At 38.2% G+C, this 19,629-nt stretch overlaps 1 protein-coding gene across 1 annotated transcript in view; it reads right to left on the reverse strand.

Moving 5' to 3' along the window:
• Window positions 1-17,977, reverse strand: part of TBC1D15 (TBC1 domain family member 15) — a 71,573-nt gene extending 53,596 nt beyond the window's left edge. The window contains exon 1 of the mRNA XM_059402448.1: window positions 17,871-17,977. Within this exon, the coding sequence (XP_059258431.1) occupies window positions 17,871-17,900 (30 nt within the window). The 5' untranslated portion in view covers window positions 17,901-17,977. The remainder of the gene's footprint in view (window positions 1-17,870) is intronic.
• Window positions 17,978-19,629: the final 1,652 nt, after the last annotated feature.

Consider the following 19,629-nt stretch of genomic DNA (forward strand, 5'->3'; position numbering starts at 1 on the left):
TCTTGACTGAAGCAGTGGTTACAAAGAAGTTTGCTGTATGAAGTTATAGACGTGCCATTTTTCTGTACGTACATTTTGTTTTACAACCAAAATGCTAAAAATCATTGGTAATAAAAGCAAAATGTGTAGTTTTAAAAACAATTTAAGCCAAATCTCACAGGCAGTGAAGGAATACTGTCAGATGGAAATCATGACATGAATTCAACAATGACAGGACATACACTGAGAAACTAAACCAAAGGATACATCTAGCAGATTTGAGGGAACGGCACCACCTATCACTAAGCATACCAGCAAAATAAAAGGAAGCAGAGGAGGGGAAAGAATGTTTTCATTACAGAGATGATACACAAACTACCAATGAAATGGGGAAAAAACATACTTTAATATAAATCACAAACTGGCATAACCCACTCTATAGAGGTGATGATGACCTTCAACCACCCAAATATCTACTGACATTCTCTAAATACTTAGCACCTGATAAAATTCTTAAATGTATTGTTGACAACATCACCTCTCAGAAAACACAGAGCAGAAGAAAACCAGTACAGAATAACAGGAATGAAATGGCTATTATAAAAACTCTGGAAGAGGGGTGCCTGGGTAGCAGTCAGTTAAGAGTCTGCCTTCATCCAGGTCATGATCTCAGGTCCTGGAATAGAGCCCAATGACTGGCTCCCTGCTCAGAAAGGAGTCTGCTTCTCCCTCTTCCTCTGCCCCTCCCCGCAGGTCATGTGTGTGCCCTCCCGAACTCTCTCTCTCAAATAAATAAATCTCTAAAAACAAAAAACAAACAAACAAACAAACAAAAACCTCTGGAAGAAAAAGATCATCTCAGAGTTCCTAACAATCAATGAAACAAATTTGGAACACAGTCAAATACTCACCCTGAGATTGAGAAAAAAAAAAAAAACATGGATAGCAGAAGTAGGAATTAATCCCACCAAAAAAAGAGGGGGGAAAAAACCCTATAATATACATGCCGCCAAGATAGAGTAAAAGAGACTGGATTTACCCTCTCACCAGAAAACAAAAACAAAAACAAAAAAGGAAGCAAACCAGCCAAACCTATGAAACAATGTTTTTTTTAATCAGGTAATAAAAGACAATGACTGCTCAAAGAAACAAATGAGGTGAGCCATGCCACTGTCAGAGCTTACTATCTTAAGAGTTTCTAGCTGGCAAAGACAGAGAAAACCCAACAGATACCTAGCAGTCTCCTGGAACTGAGGACACAGAGCTGGGAAGTTCAGGAGAAGAGATATGGAAGCATATTATTCTAAGTTCTTATACTTTACACCAAGTAGTAGAACTCTTAAAAATAAATGTTAAAGATGTAAAAATTAAGGTAAGTTAAAGTAAAAGATATATACTATAAACCCTAAAGCAATCACTAAGAGATATAGCTAATAAGTCAACAAAGTTAACAAAAATTATTTTTTAACACAATAATTAAAACTACTTTGTTAACCACAAAGAAGGCAGAAATAGAAAATGAAACAAATATGGGACAAAAAGAAACAAATAGCAAAATGACAGATTTAAACCTAACCACATCAGTAACTTCATTAAATGTAAATCATCTAAAGACTCCAACCAAAAAGAGGTTGTGAGACTGGACAGAAAATAAGCCCAAACTCTATCCTACCTAAAAGTATTTTAAATATAGAGACAAACAGGCTTTTAAAAAAGGTAGAAAGATATATCATATGAACACAATGAAAAGAAAGCTAGAATGGCTTTATTAATATCAGACAAAAGTAAATTTCACAGCAAAAGAAATACTAGCAGGTACAAAGATAATTTCACAATGATAAAGTAGTCAATAACATCTAGGTTAGATTATCTTGATCTCAAGACAATCTAACAAACCTAAATGTTTATGCACCTAATAACAGAATTTCAAAAATTTTAAACATAAACTGATAGAATTGCACAAATAAACATTCCACAATTAGAGTCAGATTTCAACACACCTCTTTCAGTAACTCCTAAAACAGTTAAGAAACCAGTCTCAATGCAAGACTTGAATAACAATATCAAACAACTCGACCTGACTGGCACTTACAAAACACTCTACCCAACAACAGAATACACATTCTTTTCAAGTGTATACAAAACACTTACCAAAAAAATCATACTTTGGGCCATCTCGGTAAATTTAAGAGTTCAAGTATATTATGTGACAATAACAGAATTAAATTATAAATCAGTGATTAAAATATCTTCAGAACATTCCCTCATATCTAGAAATTAATAACCTGCTTCTAAATAATCCAAGGACCAAAGAAAAATTCAAAAGGAAAATTAGGAAATACTTGAACTGAATGAAAATGCAAACACAGGGGCACATGGGTGGCTCAGCAGGTTTCCTGGGATGGAGCCCCAACTCAGGCTCCCCTGCTCAGTGGGGAGCCTGCTTCTCCCTCTCCTTCTGGGCCTCCCACCCCTTGTACTCTCTCTGGCTCTCTATCTCAAAAAAATAAGTAAAATCTTAAAAAAAAAAAAAAGAAAATGCAAACACATATCAAAATTTATGCAATGTCACTAAGCAGTGCTTAGTGAGTGGGAAATATATAGCACTACATGCCATTATTAGAAAAGAAAAAAAGGCCTCAAATTAATAACCTCAGCTTCTACCTTAAGACACTAGAAAAAGAATTGTAAATTAAACCCAAAGTAAGCAGAAAGAAACAATCATCAGAGTAGAAATCAATAAAAATAGAAAAAAAGAAAAATGGTGGGAGGGAAATATCAATGAAACCAAAAACGAGTTAAGAATAAATTTGGTAGGGCTGCCTGGGTGGCTCAGTGGGTTAGGCTGCTGCCTTCGGCTCAGGTCATGATCTCAGGGGCCCCACATCGGGCTCTCTGCTCAGCAGGGAGTCTGCTTCCCTCTTTCTCTCTCTGCCTGCATCTCTGCCTACTTGTGATCTCTGCCAATAAATAAATAAAATCTTAAAAAAAAAAAAAAGAATAAAATTGGTAAAACTCTAGCCAGACTGGTAAGGAAAAACAAAAAAACAAAAGACACAAATTAACCAATATTAAGAATTAGAGCATTAACATAAATACAGATTTACACATAGAAGAAAGACACTAAGGGGAAAATGGAGGAAAAGATACTAAGAAATTTCTTAAACAACTTAGACTAATACATTAGACAACTCAGACAAAACAGATAAATTTCTAAGAAACATAGCTGTCAAAGCTCACTCAAGATGAAATAGGTAACCTGAGTAGCTCAGTATCAATGAAAGAAATTGAATTTGTAGTTAAAAACCTTCAAAGAAAATTCCAGGCCCAGATACTTCTACTGATGAGTCTTGCCAAATATTTAAGAAGTATATACCAATCCTACACAAACTCTTCCAGAAAAACGAAGAGTAACTTGTCAACTCATTCTATGAGGCCAGCCTTACCCTGACACCAAAATTACACTAAAACATCACAAAAATATAAAACTATAGACCATATAACCATATAGACTATAGACCAATGTATCTCATGAACTTAGATGCAAAAAATTCTAAACAAAATTTAGCAAACTGAATCCAACAATATGTAAAAAGGAAAATACTTCATGACCAGATGGGGTTTACACCCTACTTGAGGTTGGTTTTATATTCAAAAGTCAATCCCTGTAAAATTATCATAGTGAAAAAAAATTTTAAAGAAAAACCATACAATCATCTCAAAAAGTGCAGGAAAAGCATTCAACAAAATCCAACATCCATCTCTAACAAACTCTCAGCAAATAAAGAACAGAAGGAACCCTTCTCAGTCCGATAAGGGGCATCTATAAAACACTACAGCTGATACTAAATACTGTATAAAGACTGAATGCTTTTTTCCTAAGATCAAGAACAAGGTAAGGATGTCCAACCTTACTACTATATTCAACATTGTACTTAAGGTTTTAGATATCACAATAAAGAAAAAATAAAGGCATCTAGACTAGGACGAAGAAGTAAAACAACTTATTTGTAAATGATATGATTGTCCTTGTAGAAAATCCAGTAGACTACATAAAAGCTATTAAAACTAAGCGAATTTATTTACAAAGACCCAGGACTCAAGATCAATATACAAAAATCAATTATATATTTTATTTATATAAAAATAGATACTAAATACAGCATTTACAACAACATCAAAAAATATCAAATACTCAGGTATAAATCCTTTTTTATTTAAATGCAATTAGTCGGGCGCCTGGATGACTCAGTGGGTTAAGCCGCTGCCTTCGGCTCAGGTCATGATCTCAGGGTCCTGGGATCGAGTCCCGCATCAGGCTCTCTGCTCAGCAGGGAGCCTACTTCCCTCTCTCTCTCTGCCTGCCTCTCTGTCTACTTGTGATCTCTGTCAAATAAATAAATAAAATTTTAAAATAAAATTTAAAAAAAATAAATGCAATTAGTCAACATATAGTACATTAGTTTCAGATGATAGTACATTAGTTTCAGATGTGTAGTATTCAATAACTTACCAGTTTCATATAACACCCAGTGCTCATCAAATCACATGCCCTCCTTAATACCCATCACCCAATTACCCCATCCCCCACCCATCTCCCCTCCAGCAACCTTGTTTGTTTCCTACAGTTAGGAGCCTCTCAGGGTTTGTCTTCCTCTCTGATTTTTTTTTTTTTAAGATTTTTTCTTTATTTATCTAACAGAGATCACAAGTAGGCAGAGAGGCAGGCAACTCTCTGATTTCTTTCCATTTTCCCTCCCCTCTCCTATGATCCTCTACGCTGTTTCTTCTACTCCACATATGAATGAGACCATATAATTGTCTTTCTCTGCTCAGGTATAAATTTAAAGGAAAATGTGCAAGACCTCTAAACTAAAGATTATAAAAGTATTTGAGAGAAATGAAAGAAGACCTAAATTAAATACAAAATACTGTTAAGATGTCCATTCTTCCTGAAAATGACCCCTATATGGATTGCAATGCCTATCAAAATCCCCACAGGATCTTCTGGAGATATTAACAAGCTGATTCTAAATTTGGTGGAAAGTCAAATATCCCAGAATAATCAAATCAGCCTTGAAAGAGAATAATGGTGGAGCACAGACATATCTCACTATAAGATTCAATATAAATTCACAGTAAACAAGAAAATGTAATATTGATGTAAAGAGAAATAAATAGACCAACAGTACAGAATAAAGAGTTCCAAAATCAACATAAGCGCGCGCGCGCGCGCGCACACACACACACGGTAAATTTATTTTTGATGGAAGTACAAAAGCAGGGGCGCCTGGGTGGCTCAGTGGGTTAAAGCCTCTGCCTTCGGCTCAGGTCATAATCCAAGAGTCCTGGGATAGAGCCCCACAACAGGCTCTCTGCTCAGCGGGGAGCCTGCTTCCCTTCCTTTCTCTCTGCCTACTTGTAATCTCTCTCCCTCTGTCAAATAAATAAAATCTTAAAAAAAAAAAAAAAAAGGAGTATCAAAGCAATTCAGCAATAGTCTTTTCAACAAACAGCACTTGAAAAACTGCATACCAGTGTGCAAAATATAAATTTCATACACTGTACCATATACACAAATTAAATTGAAACGGATCACAGATTTAAGTGTAAAAGTAAATATACAGGGGCACTTGGGTGGCAGTCAGTTAAGCATATGACTCATGGTTTAGGCTCAGGTTGTGATCTCAGGGTGGTAAGATCAAACCCTATGTTGGGCACCACACTCAGCAGGGAGTCAGCTTGAGATTCTCTCTCTCCCTCTGCCCCTTCCCCTGTGCTTACATGCATGTGTTCTCTCTTTCAAAGAAATAAATCTTAAAAAAAAAACCATGAAAACTACAAAACTGAGGAAGAAAAAGATATGGCCCTTGGTTAGCAAGAGTGTTTTAGAAATGACAACAAAAGCATAAAAGAAAAACACTGACACATCAACAAAACTGAACATTTCTGCTCTTTAAAAGACATTATCAAGAAAATGAAAAGCCGGGGCGCCTGGGTGGCTCAGTGGGTTAAGCCGCTGCCTTCGGCTCAGGTCATGATCTCAGGGTCCTGGGATCGAGTCCCGCATCGGGCTCTCTGCTCAACAGGGAGCCTGCTTCCTCCTCTCTCTCTCTGCCTACTTGTGATCTCTCTCTGTCAAATAAATAAATAAAATCTTTAAAAAAAAAAAAAAAAAGAAAATGAAAAGCCAAGGTTCAGGCAGGGAAAATACATTTGCAAATCACATCACATATCTAATAAAGGACTTATATCCAGAACATTAAAAACTCTCAAAAAATTCAGGAACAAGAAAACTAATAACATAGTTTAAAATAAAATGAGCAAAAGGTTTGAACAGACACTTCACCAAGAAAAATATAGGACGGCATGTAATCACATGAAAAGATGCTCAACATCATTAATTATTAGGGAAATGCAAACAGAGACCATAATGAAATACAACACATTTATTACAATGGCTATAATTAAAAAGACTAACATGCCCAATTTTAACAGAGATGTGGAACAGTTGGAACTTTCATACAGCACAGTGAGAATGTAAAATGGTACATCTACTTGAGAAAACAGCTTGGAAGTTTCTTAAAATGCTAAGCGTGCAACTAACATTATGACCAGCCGTTCTACCCTTTGGTATTTGCCCAAGAAAAGAGGAAGCATCTGTTCAACAAAGACTATACCAATTTTCACAGAAGCTCTATTTATAACAACCAAAACCAGAAAAAATCCAAATCTCTATGAACAGGTTAATGAATGAATAAATCTTGGTATATCCACAATGGGATACTCTTTGGCAATTAAAATGAATAAACTAATGATACATGCAACACTAATGAATCTTAAACTAATTATGCTGAATGAAAATCAAAAACAGAGTACAAACTATGTAATTCCATTTATATAAAATTCTAGAAAATGTAAACGAATCTACAGTAACAAAAAGCTCAGGGGTTGCCTATGGACAGGGTAAAGGTAGTGACAGATTACTGACAGTCAAGAGGACACTCTGGCAAAAATATCATCATTTTGATTGTGTTGATGGGTTCACAGTGTATATATACCTCATAAGTTATCAAACTACACAATGTATATGTACAGCTTATTGTCAATTGTACCTCAAAACTGCATGAAAAATGAGTTATATGAAAGGTCTGTTGTTTTAAACTCTAAAACTCCATATAAAAGTAAATATGTAAGTCAAGATAGTACTCTTAAAAAAGAAAGAAAGAAAATAAAGGGAAGTTGATCCTGGCCTCAAAAAAATTTTTTAGATTACACCTGTTTTCACTGCAGATTAGGTGTCCATAGGGAGCAAAATACTATCAACAAAAACTTGTGGTATTAAGACTTAGTGGTATTAGGCTAATTATATAAAACTGATTCAAATTGATACTTTTTTAAGGCACTTATTATGTGCCAGACAACATGAAGAACAGAAAAATAAACAAGATAAAGCTCCTTGCATGTACCTGGCAATGTTATAAAAAAGGTAAAATCTTGAGTTAGAATATAGGAAGTGCTACCCACCTTCTTGGGAAGGATAAAAAAAGAACAATGTATTAAAGTACTAAAAAAAAGGAGAGTCCATTTGGAATAAAACTGCCTCATACCCTCCAGCTGTTATCTATTCTTTAATATCTGCTAAGATGCCTAAGCAGGTAACTATATTTATTAAACTCTCAGTGATGATGGCCTGCTGACGGCAAAATAAACTGCAAATTTTTTCCTTTAGTAAAGGAACTCTTCCAGATATAACTTATTAAAAGAACTCTAGGCCCAGCAAATGTTTTAGAATAAACTTGCTAACCTCTAATTTAGCAAAAGTTAAAAAATAAAAGGCAAAAATGGGGCAAGCAAACAAATAAACTCAATTTTCTAGATAAAGAGAAATGTACTTGGGACCATCCAACTCAAGATCATGCTACTTTCTGACCAAAAAAAAAGCTGAAAAGGCAAGGTGCACAATATAGCAGCAAGTAATTGTTTATAGTGTACCTACACTTGCATGAGATTAGATTTTTATTTGTATTTTGATTATCATAATCTTTATTTTCAAAATTTTACAATTCAACCCAGATATTTTAAATTTACTTTAAGCTTACGGATAAAATTCTTGCCCTAAATATCTGTTCGAATATGTAAATCTAACTCCTACTATGCCTAATATACATTCTTGAACTGCAGTAGCTACGTGAATTTTACAACTTAAATTTAACAAGAAAAGTTTTAAAAATTCAGTTTCTTTAAAACCATTAAGCATATTGAAATTTTAAACTTTGGTTAATGAAGGTATCTCCACAAAATACCAGAGTGAACCCAGAAATTTTTTTTTTAAAACAGGTTTTTTTTTTTTTTTTAAGATTTTATTTATTTACTTGACAGAGATCACAAGTAGGCAGAGAGCAGGCAGACACAGAGGGGGGATGCAGGCTCCCGGCTGAGCAGAAAGCCCAATGCACGGCTCAATCCCAGGACCCTGGGAACATGACCTGAGCCAAAGGCAGAGGCTTTAACCCACTGAGCCACCCAGGTGCCCCTGAACCCAGAAATTCTAATGAATTCCACACCCAAATATCTAAGCATCTCCTTGATATTTTCATCTGAATTACCCAGTCCTCTTAAACTCAGTATGTTTTACCCTAAATCTGCTCTTCTGGTATTCCCAGCTCTATCAAAGACATCCCCTCCACTGAGTTGTCCTAACTTTTTCTTCATCATCCCCACCCTGTCTCCTAAATTCCTCAAACCTTCATCTCTGATCTTGACCCCTCATCATTTCTATCCTGAGTTGCTAAAATAACATTTTAGTCTCTCTTCTCCCAATCAAGTCACCTTCCAATAATTTGGTAAAGTGTATAATGTGTAAACACTGTGAAAATTAGTCTTTATAAAATATACATCTGACCATGTCATGCCTGAGCTTAAAAATCCTTCTGACTATATTTTTCTGCAGCTAATCAACACCTGACACTCCCCAATACATACAAACTTCCTGCCTAGGTCCACTCTTAAGTCACCTGTTCCCTCAAAGCCTGTGCCTTTTTATGTGTGCTCTCTGTTCTCTTCATTACACAGTCTCTCTGCAAATAACTTCTTAAATCCTTCAAAAGAGCAACAGCCCGTATGAACTATTCCCACCACCTCCACTCCACCTAATCTGATTTAGAAGTTCTTTACTCATATACACTCAACACATTTATTGAGCTTCAACTAAATGTTGGGAATAAAGAGATTTTGGTGGAAAACCAAACACCAAAAAAAAAAGAAGGATCTGCCTAAACTACTCATGTCATGTAAACCAGTAAATAAATGGTCACAGCAGAGTGTGAGGGAACTATGCACATGCTCCTGAATGAGAGATCATTTTCAGTTACTTCTCCAAAAAAATATATACTGAATGCATACAATGTGCCAGGCACAGCGCATGTTTCTAGTATAAATATGTAAGATTCAGTCACTGACTTCATAGCACTTACAATCTAAGAAGGATTAGAATAAGAAAACAAATAATTACAATATATGATACAAACATGAATAGGCTACCACAGTAGGACCTAATAAATGATATCTAATCTAGACCTAAGGACTCAGCAAGATGAGAAATCAGAAAGACTTAACTAGAGGAACATATACGCTGAGACCTGAAGAGTGACAATATTAACTAGAAAAGGGTTGATGCTCTTTGCAAAGAGTGTATATTCTATACAGACAACAGTAGTTTAGTGCAGGGCTAGCAACCAGACCAGAGAGTAGAGATTAAAGAGCTTAGAGGGGCACCTGGGTGGATCAGTGGGTGAAGCCTCTGCCTTCGGATCAGGTCATGATCCCGGGGTCCTGGGATCGAGCCCCGAGTCGGGCTTTCTGCTCAGTTGGGAGCCTGCTTCCTCCTTTCTCTCTGCCTGTCTCTCTGCCTACTTGTGATCTCTGTCAAATAAATAAATAAATAAATAAATCTTAAAAAAAAAAAAAAAAAGAGCTTAGAGACAAGAAGACAAGAGTAGAGACCATATGAGATCACAAAGAGTTTTATAAACCATGCTCAAAAATCTGGGAGTCTGGAATTTGTCCTTAAGTTTGGAATTTGCCACTAGAAAGCCAATAAAAAGTTCTAGCAGGGGGATGCCATGGTGAGACTTGCCTTTTCTAAGCACACACACTGGCTGCAGAGCCAAGAATGAACAGCTGCAGTAATCCAGGGAGGAAGAGATTCACAGTGGCAAGAACAGCAGTGGCAGTGGGGATGAAGAAAGGCAGAGGCTCAGAAAAATATTTAGAAGGTCAAAATGATAAGACTTCAGGACTGATTAAGACGTGGGAGAGGAAGAGAAATCAGGGACAAACTGAGTGGATGAGGTTATTCACTGAGATAGGGAATACAGAAGGAAAAAAGTAAACAGTGAGTCTTATTTGGACAAGTCAATCACTAATGACTGCGGAACTAAAGAAATGTAGAACATAAATGGTTTTAAGAGTAACAAGTCACAGAAATTCTGAGAGCGAAGATATAGAGATGTTGAAATATTAAGGATGTTACAAGTCTCAAAGGGCAGGCAGCAGAACTATTATTGCTTCTTTTTTTTTTTTAAGATTTAATTTATCCATTTGACAGAGAGAAATCACAAGTAGACAGAGAGGCAGGCAGAGAGAAAGAGAGGGAAGCAGGCTCCCTCTGAGCAGAGAGCCCGATGCGGGACTCGATCCCAGGACCCTGAGATCATGACCTGAGCCGAAGGCAGCGGCTTAACCCACTGAGCCACCCAGGCTTCTTAAGGGCAACAGTATGCCAAACAATCTCAGATGAGAGAACAGGAATAATTTAGCTGCCTGTGGAGGTACAAGGAGGAATAAATGAATTACTTCTCTTATAGTAAGGACTACATATACATTTTAGTATTCTACACTGAGACAGTAAATAGATCTCATAAGGATTACCCTCCACCAAAAAGTAAAAATAAAAAAGCTGGGTCATAATTTTTCATTTAATTCCAGCAGCTATGTCCCACCAAAGACCTAACATTTTAATTCTTTCCCCAATAAAAGCCATGTTTTTATTAATTCATAAACTTGTTAAATTTGCAAACTACTGTACTGTGTCAAAAATAAAGTCTATGCTTATCCACTCAGTATCCAAAGAACAAACAACAGGTACTTAAATGTCTGCTAAAGAATGCCAGAAAAGGGAAATCTGGGTGGCTCAGTGGGTTAAATGTCTGCCTTTGGCTCAGGTCATGATTCCAGGGTCCTGCGAGAGACTCCTGCGTCAGGCTTCTTCTTGCTCAGCAGGAAGCCTGCTTGGTCCTCTGCCTGCAGCTGCCCCTATTTGTGCATGTCCTCTCTCTCTCTGATAAACAAAATCTTTAAAAAAAAAAAAAAAAAAAACCACATATTCACTTTGTATTTTACACCAGGAATACACTACCATGTTATAAAATCTAGTCTAGGAAAAGAAAAGTTCTCCAGGAAAATCTAGATACTAGAATATCCTTTCCATTTCTTAAGCAGAAGGGTTTCACAGCACTATAAGCATATCTAAAGGGAATCAGAAGGGACTAAATCTAAGTTACAAAATGAATTCCCACTATGAATGTCATCACAACAAACTCTTAAAAAGTAACAGCTGATTTCCTAATTGTTTCATGGTTTTTTTTTTTCAACCGAACTAAATTCTAAAACAATCACTGTAAAAACAGAGTGAAACCCAAGTGTACTAAAATAGGACTTTTTAACTCCAAAACAAGAGCACTCTTAGTGACTCCATCTCTCCCACTCCAATCCCCACTCATTTTCTCAACCTTCTTGCTCATTCGTACTCACTGAATACATACTATGTGCCAGAATTTTGGCTAGATGCAGGTGAAACATGTCAGGCCCTGCCCTCGTGATGAGTCAACTAGTTTACTGGTCTTCAGAATACAGTCAGGAAAAATAGCACTTACTTCAAGGACTTGAAATTCATTTTGCATTTCTTATTTAGACAAGGCAAAGAAGTGGATGCTACTGAGTATTTTTCCCCTAAAGAACTTAAGTCTTTAAGATAGAAGGTAAGGGTTATCTAATATACACCCAAAGCCTACTATGGTGCCTGAAACAAATCAGATGCTTACTAAGTATATGCTGAATAAGTGAATGAAAGTAAACTAACAATCAGGGCAGTGGGTCTAAGGCCAAAACCTACTTCAGGCTATCTCCTTTTTCCTGCCTTTTCTGTGATAGGTAAATTCAACTCATTCTGTTAAATTATTAATGTAATTCGACTCAAATCTGTCCACCAGTTATAGAAAACAAAAGATCGTCCATACAGGCAGTGTCCCTATAACTCCCCACAATATTCACAATAGAATGTCACTTTCTGTTTGGTTGACTGTTAAAACATCGTTCAACAGACAGTTAAAGAAAAAAAAATGCTGAACTTAAGAACTAATCAGGGTTTATAATCAAATTCAAATCTACTTTCAAAAGCTCTGCTAAGAACAGTATTTATGCAAAACTGAATTCACCCACTCATGCTAACAAAAACCTACTCTTCATTAAGTCAAATCATCAGAGAACTGAGGGCATCAAATTGGTATCCTGTATTTACTAACTACCCTCTGGCATAAAACGAACAGCAAAGGGATACAGGGGAACCTAGTGGTGCAGTCGGTTGAGCATCCAACTTCTGGTTTCTGCTCAGGTCATCATCTCAGGGGCCATGGAATGGAGTCCCACATCAGGCTGTGCATTCATCATGGCGTCTGCTTGAGATTCTCTCTCCCTCTGCCCCTCCCTATAACACTCTCACACTTTCCCCTCTTCCTCAAATAAATAAATCTCTTAAAAAAAAAAAAAAAAGATGCACTATGCCACATAAGTACATTGTATTATATAGTACAAAGAACCTAGATAAGACTTTATTCTCTGGTCTACCCTAAAGAAACTAGTTTTCTGGAGTTTTGCTTTCGGGTTTTATTTGAGAGTGGGTCCTATAAACCTTATAATGGATCAGGTTACCCTCTTAGGCTGGTAAAAAACTTAGAGCTGAACTAGGGCCCCTTAAAGCATACAGTTTATTTAATAAACGTACTTCCAGTACCATTTACCTTTTTTATCCCTACTTTCCTTTTACCTTTTTTCTAATATATTTTACATAACTATACTGCTTTTATATAGGTGAGCAGCTTAAATCTGTGGAAAATGGCAGCAAAAATAAACATTCAACTACTTCCTAACCAATAATAACCTTATAATGTTTAGGAAGTCTGAAAGATTTTCCTTATTTATAGCAGCAGCTAACATTTACTGGGCACTTAGTTGACACCAGGCACTGTTCTGAATGCTTTGCAAATATTAACTCATTTACAACTTTACATTTACAACTTACATTTACATTTAACTCACTTATAAATCCTCTTTACAATTCCATGAGAAAACTGGGCACAAGGAAGTTAAGAAATGTGCCCCAAAACAGTTAACAAAACCAAAAGACAACTGACAGAATGGGAGAAGATATTTGCAAACGACATATCAGATAAAGGGCTAGTGTCCAAAATCTATAAAGAACTTAGCAAACTCAACACCCAAAGAACAAATAATCCAATCAAGAAATGGGCAGAAGACATAAACAGACATTTCTGCAAAGAAGACATCCAGATGGCCAACAGACACATGAAAAAGTGCTCCACATCACTCGGCATCAGGGAAATACGAATCAAAACCACAATGAGATATCAACTTACACCAGTCAAAATGGCTAAAATTAACAAGTCAGGAAATGACAGATGCTGGCGAGGATGTGGAGAAAGGGGAACCCTCCTACACTGTTGGTGGGAATGCAAGATGGTGCAACCACTCTGGAAAACAGCATGGAGGTTCCTCAAAAAGTTGAAAATAGAACTACCGTACGACCCAGCAATTGCAGTACTGGGTATTTACCCTAAAGATAGGAATGTAGTGATCCAAAGGGGCACATGCACCCAAATGTTTATAGCAGCAATGTTTACAATAGCCAAGCTATGGAAAGAACCTAGATGTCCAACAACAGATGAATGGATAAAGAAGATGTGGTATATATATACACAAGGAATACTATGCAGCCATCAAAAGAAATGAAATCTTGCCATTTGCGATGACGTGGATGGAACTAGAGGGTATCATGCTTAGTGAAATAAGTCAATCGGAGAAAGACAACTATCATATGATCTCCCTGATATGAGGAAATAAAGATGCAACATGGGGGGTTAGGGGGGTAGGAAAAGAATAAACGAAACAAGATGGGATCAGGAGGGAGACAAACTATAAGTGACTCTTAATCTCACAAAACAAACTGAGGGTTGCTGCAGCAGGGCGGGGGGCGGGGGGGTTATGGACATCGGGGAGGGTATGTGCTATGGTGAATGCTGTGAAGTGTGTAAACCTGGCAATTCACAGACCTGTACCCCTGGGGATAAAAATACATTATATGTTTATTAAAAAAAATTAAAAAAAAAAAAGAAAGAAAGAAATGTGCCCAAAGTATACAGCCATAAAGCAGTGGAGTCAGAATTTGAACCCATCAAGTTCCATCTCCTTAACCACTGCCCAGCTGTGATGATTTTTCATTCATCAAAACTATGTGATTTCTAAAACAAGGTATTTTTCAATTCCTAAAGTAACAATGAGAATTAGAGCTAGAACTGACTTCAAATGAAGTTTATACCCATACCAAAACCATATGATAGTGACTTGCAGAGAAACTGAGATTATGAGTAACACCTACAGAGCATCTACCACATGCCAGGCTTTGTTCTATTTATTTATTCTCTTCACAATCTCATAAAGTAAGTACTATATCATCCCCATATCACAAATGAGGAGACTGAAGCACAGAAATACTAAGTAATTTGAAGTCACCAGTAAGTGAGAAGTTAATTTTGAAACTGGTTGGGATCCAAAAATCCAAACTCTTTTAACTGTTACCTTACACTGCTTCTCCATATGACAGAGATTAACTCCTCGATTACTTCCTACACTCAAAGTTCAAAGCAAGCAAAACACAATTGTTAGAAAAATTACTCTACATCCTAGATCTCAACACTGATTCTATACACCATCATCTGCATTTTTTTTAAAAGAACCACATGTGGTTCTTGTGAGCCTTGGTTAACATCCACTGCTCTAGGTTTCTAAGCTAGATAGGTCTTAGCTGAACCTTTGGGTGGGAAGGGTGTGGAGACAAAGAAATACACATGCATACAAATACACACTCACTCTCTCACATCTGTATATTTTTCCCTATTCCCCTTTCCCAAAAAAACAAAAATGGAAAGGAAGGAAGAGTAAGATAAAGCCAGAAAGGAAACATGGACTTTAATGCCATGTTAAGCAGCCTGTAATATTATTCTTTTTTTTTCTTTTTTTTTATTTATTTAAGATTTTTTTTTCTGTAATATTATTCTAATGGTGACAGTAACAAAATAAAGATTTTTTTCTTTAATTTTATTTATTTTGAGAAGGGAGCGAGCATGCACAAGTGTAAGGGCAGGGGAGAAGAAAAAATCGGAAGCAGACTCCATGCTGAGTGCAGAGCCAACGCAGGGCTCTAAGACATGATCCTGAGATCACCACCGGAGCCAAAATTAAGAATCTGATACTTAATCGACCAAGCTACCCAGGCACCCCAGATTTTGTTTTTTTTTTTAAAGAAGAGACAATCAGATATGTTCATCACCAAAAAAAAAAAAAACAAAAATCCTCCAGTGGCAGTGAGAGGGGACTGTGGGCAAAGAAACTGCAACAAATCAGAAAAAGCAGCTAAGAACGCAACACTAATGACAGCCTAAATGTACTAAACACAGAGAATGAAAAGTATGAAGAAATTTAAGAAAGTTCTTTGAGGTAAACTGGTAGGACTTGGTTGTTCATAAATTTTTATTGAAATGGATGTCTCCAAGTTTGTTTTACACGCAACCACTGAATGATGATACCATTAAACCAGATGTGAACTTACTGAGGGAAGAATAAATGAGTTTTGCAGGTCATGATAGTATTATTTGGGAAAGGGGCAGCTTTTGGCATAGGAAAATAGTTTAGGTGGTATGATGGTAACGGGTGTCAATTTACAATGAGTGGGAAGAAATGAGATGATGAAGCACAGTTATCTAATAAAAGACTAATTTTAAGAAGTCAGATTATGGGGGCTCCTGGGTGGTTCACTCAACTAAATGTGTAACTCTTGATACTGACTTGGGTCCTGATCTCTGAGTCATGGCATCAAGCCCTGTGTGGGGCTCTATGCACAGCCGGGATCCTGCTTGAGATTCTCTCTCTCCCTCTCGTCCTCCCCCTCCCCCTCGCATGCTACCTTTCTCTAAAATAAATAAATAAATAATAATTTTTTTTGGATGTCAGATTATGAAAGAGAGTGACTGGAAGGAAAGAGTGAAAAAAGTCTTACATTTCACAACTGAGCTTCATCATCTTAAGGATTCTCTCAAAAACAGCCTACACCTGAAAGAGGGAAGCGTAGCTCAAATGGAAAGGATCCCTCCTTAGAGAGACCTAAATTGGATGGGTCCAGGCAGAAAATCAAGCAGGGTAACTTTCAAATATGTAATGAGTCAAACAGAAAATCAGCATCCATTATGAAGACTTAAAAACTAAGACAATCAAAGAGCATGAATAATCCAAAAAACTATGACCAATCTATCATTTAAGACAGCCAATATGTAGAAGTATGAAAACTTTCTTAATGTTTTAATTATTTCATGTAATCCTAAAAACCCCAATAAAAAAATAATAACTGGCACCACCACTATTCTGGAGAAAAAATTTTATGAAGGACAAGGAAGTCATACTTGCTCAGTTTCCCAAGGTCACCCTTCAAAGTAACAGCAAAACCAAGACCATATGTGTTATTCTGCCGCCAAGTCTAGTGGTCCATACACCAAACCACAATCGTCAAATAATTCAAAGTGCATTAAGGAGGGCAGCATAGAGAAAATGACCAAAATTCGGGGCACAGAGCAAGCTATCAGTGACAAGTAAATATGCAGTCATTAGTTTTCCATGAGTCATCACCAGACCCAACTGTTTACGAAACACTCCCGCACTAGGAAATGCTGCCTGTGGCATGTCATGATAGTCCTAAGCAACACGCATTAAGATGTGCCCTCGGCACGTATACTGGCAATGTACAACGAAATCTCCCCCGCACGTAATCCTAGTTCCTAACGAACTACGAGCAAGTTATGACAGCATCACAGATACTCCCCAAGAAAACATCATAAAAACCTCTAAGAAATAAATACCTTAACTAACGCCTTCTTAGACAAACGTGGGATGGTGTAAATCTCCCGCTCCCTGAGTGGAAACATGCCCTGCTGCTCACAAGCACCAGCCAACTCGGCAGACTGGTAAAATGAATCCAAAACACTCTTTTCTTCTAAGTGCTCAGCTGCACAGCACCTGTTTTCAGCTCCTTCCAAAGAGGGCAAAGATACCTTCACCAGAGTGATGCAGAGAAAGACACGCAAGTTAGATTAACGCCCCAAGGGGAAAGAAAAAAAAAGACGCTGGAGTCAGAGTAGATCTAAAGAACCAAATTCAGGAAAAAGTGAACCACAAAAGGAAAGGAATTAGGCAACCTGTCTCTTAGAAAAAGCAATAAAAAATAAAGACCCCCTACTGCGGGGCAGTGCAGAGCAGAACAGCGCCGAGGCCTAGCTGGTCTTGGGGAAGGAGCCGGTCTTTAATTCCCAGACTGAGCCGGCAATCTCCAGAGAACAGGTGACACGACCAAGTCTTCGTGTCTTACATCCGCCACAAGCTGTTCGTGATCGCGAATGGCCTTCACGTCCCTCCCCGACCGGCCTCCAAGCAACAGAAGTACCCCATCCCAGAGAAAAGCAGGTACGTTCGCCGGGGCCGTTACTTACCTTCCCGCTCACAACACCCGCCGCCGCCATGTTTCCTTCGCGTGCCTGTGATGACGTAGCAGCGCCTCACGTGTCTCTCGGATTCACAACAACATCCGCCAAAACTAGGCTGATATCCGGGCGGAAAAGGGGCGGTAAGCGGCGGGAACTGCGCAGAGCGAAGGGGCGGGTGACAGGAGTAGCCTAACGCATGCGTAGTGGAATGGAACTGAGGGCGCTAGGGAGGTTCTGGTACATACCGCGCATGCGCCAAATTTTTCCGTGGAGGCAAGCTGAATTAAAGTGTTTTTGCGTTGTGTTTTCCTGGGGACGAGATTTTGAGCCGCTCACGGGCCATTTCTGTTTGGTACGATGGGAAGAACATATATTGGGAGCCAGTAAACATGGTCCTGGCTTTGTAGCTATAGCTTTGTAGTTATATTTGTCACACCTTCTGCCTCTGTTTCTCATCTGAAAATCGGTTTAAGACTATGGAGAAGGTTAAAGGAATCCCAGCCCTCTATTTGAGCACCCACACGGAGACTTTCCCCTTCTGTATGTGAAGTTTCTGAATTTGAGTCTGATCACTGCAACTCACACATGACCTTGAGTAGGTATTTCGATAGGAACTGCGATAATACCACACCTTCGTTGCTCCAGAATCCGAAGCACGTAGCTCACAGCTCCTACACAGTTACTTAATAGCTGCGTGACTAGAAACAAAATTCATCCAAGCTTTAGGATGTAAAATGAAGATTACCCATGGACTGGTTGTAGAGATCTGCCGGGTGTGTGCTTGTGTGTCAAGATAAGTTATCGAGATACCAAGGTACTGTTTTGTTCTCAAGGCTGTAAAAGAATGCGGGGGGGGGGGGGGGGGGGGGAGAGGGAGTACAGAGGAGCAGTATGCCAGAGGATGATTGGATACCATCCTGATCCCTGGGACTTTCCTTGCCCCAGGGCAGAATAAATGGCCCCTTTGTGTTAAAACTGCAGTACCCACTGAGGTACTTCGTGGAGAGAGGTTAGAGACTTCTCAGGTTGGTTAAGTGGCTACCAAAGGGAGTAACTGAAAAGGAAGGTTGAAAGTTCTGTGAATATCAGGAACCTAATGGGTAAGGGAAGTGGCAAGACCTTCCAAGGAAATAGATTTGTAGTATCCGTAAGGGAGGCCGCTCTCCAGGCATCAGAGATTCCAATCACTGCCAGGACCCCATGTCCAAGTTTGGCACTGAATCAGCAAAGCAGGTCACCCTGAAAGGATAAATGAGCTGGAGAAGTGAGCATATAGTAACCAGCATTGAGTGAAGACTTGAGACCTTTCCCAAAAGTACTGGTTGGCGTAAGACCCCCTAGAACCTTCATACAACCCTAGATGTGGTGTGTAGCTCCTTAATAGTGACCCACATTAAACACTCCACCAGCTCAAAGTAATTGGGTGTGGTTAAAGGAATTTTTTTTTTTAAGATTTTACTTATTTATTTGACAGACCCATCACAAGTAGGCAGAGAGGCAGGCAGAGAGAGAGGAGGAAGCAGGCTCCCTGCTGGATCCCAGGACCCTGGGATCATGACCTAGCCAAAGGCAGAGGCTTTAACCCACTGAGCCACCCAGGCGCCCCTGGTTAGAGGTATTTTTAACAGACATTTCTTACACCCTGTGGTTTGGAGAAAAGTTGAAGCCCTTAGTACACTGTCTGGAATAAAATGCTCAGTAAATGGCAGCTATTATTTATATAATATAAAGTCTGGGAATTAACAGTTTCTCACTGAAAACTTGG

This window comes from Mustela nigripes, chromosome 6 (assembly GCF_022355385.1).
Source record: "Mustela nigripes isolate SB6536 chromosome 6, MUSNIG.SB6536, whole genome shotgun sequence".
NCBI lineage: Eukaryota > Metazoa > Chordata > Mammalia > Carnivora > Mustelidae > Mustela > Mustela nigripes.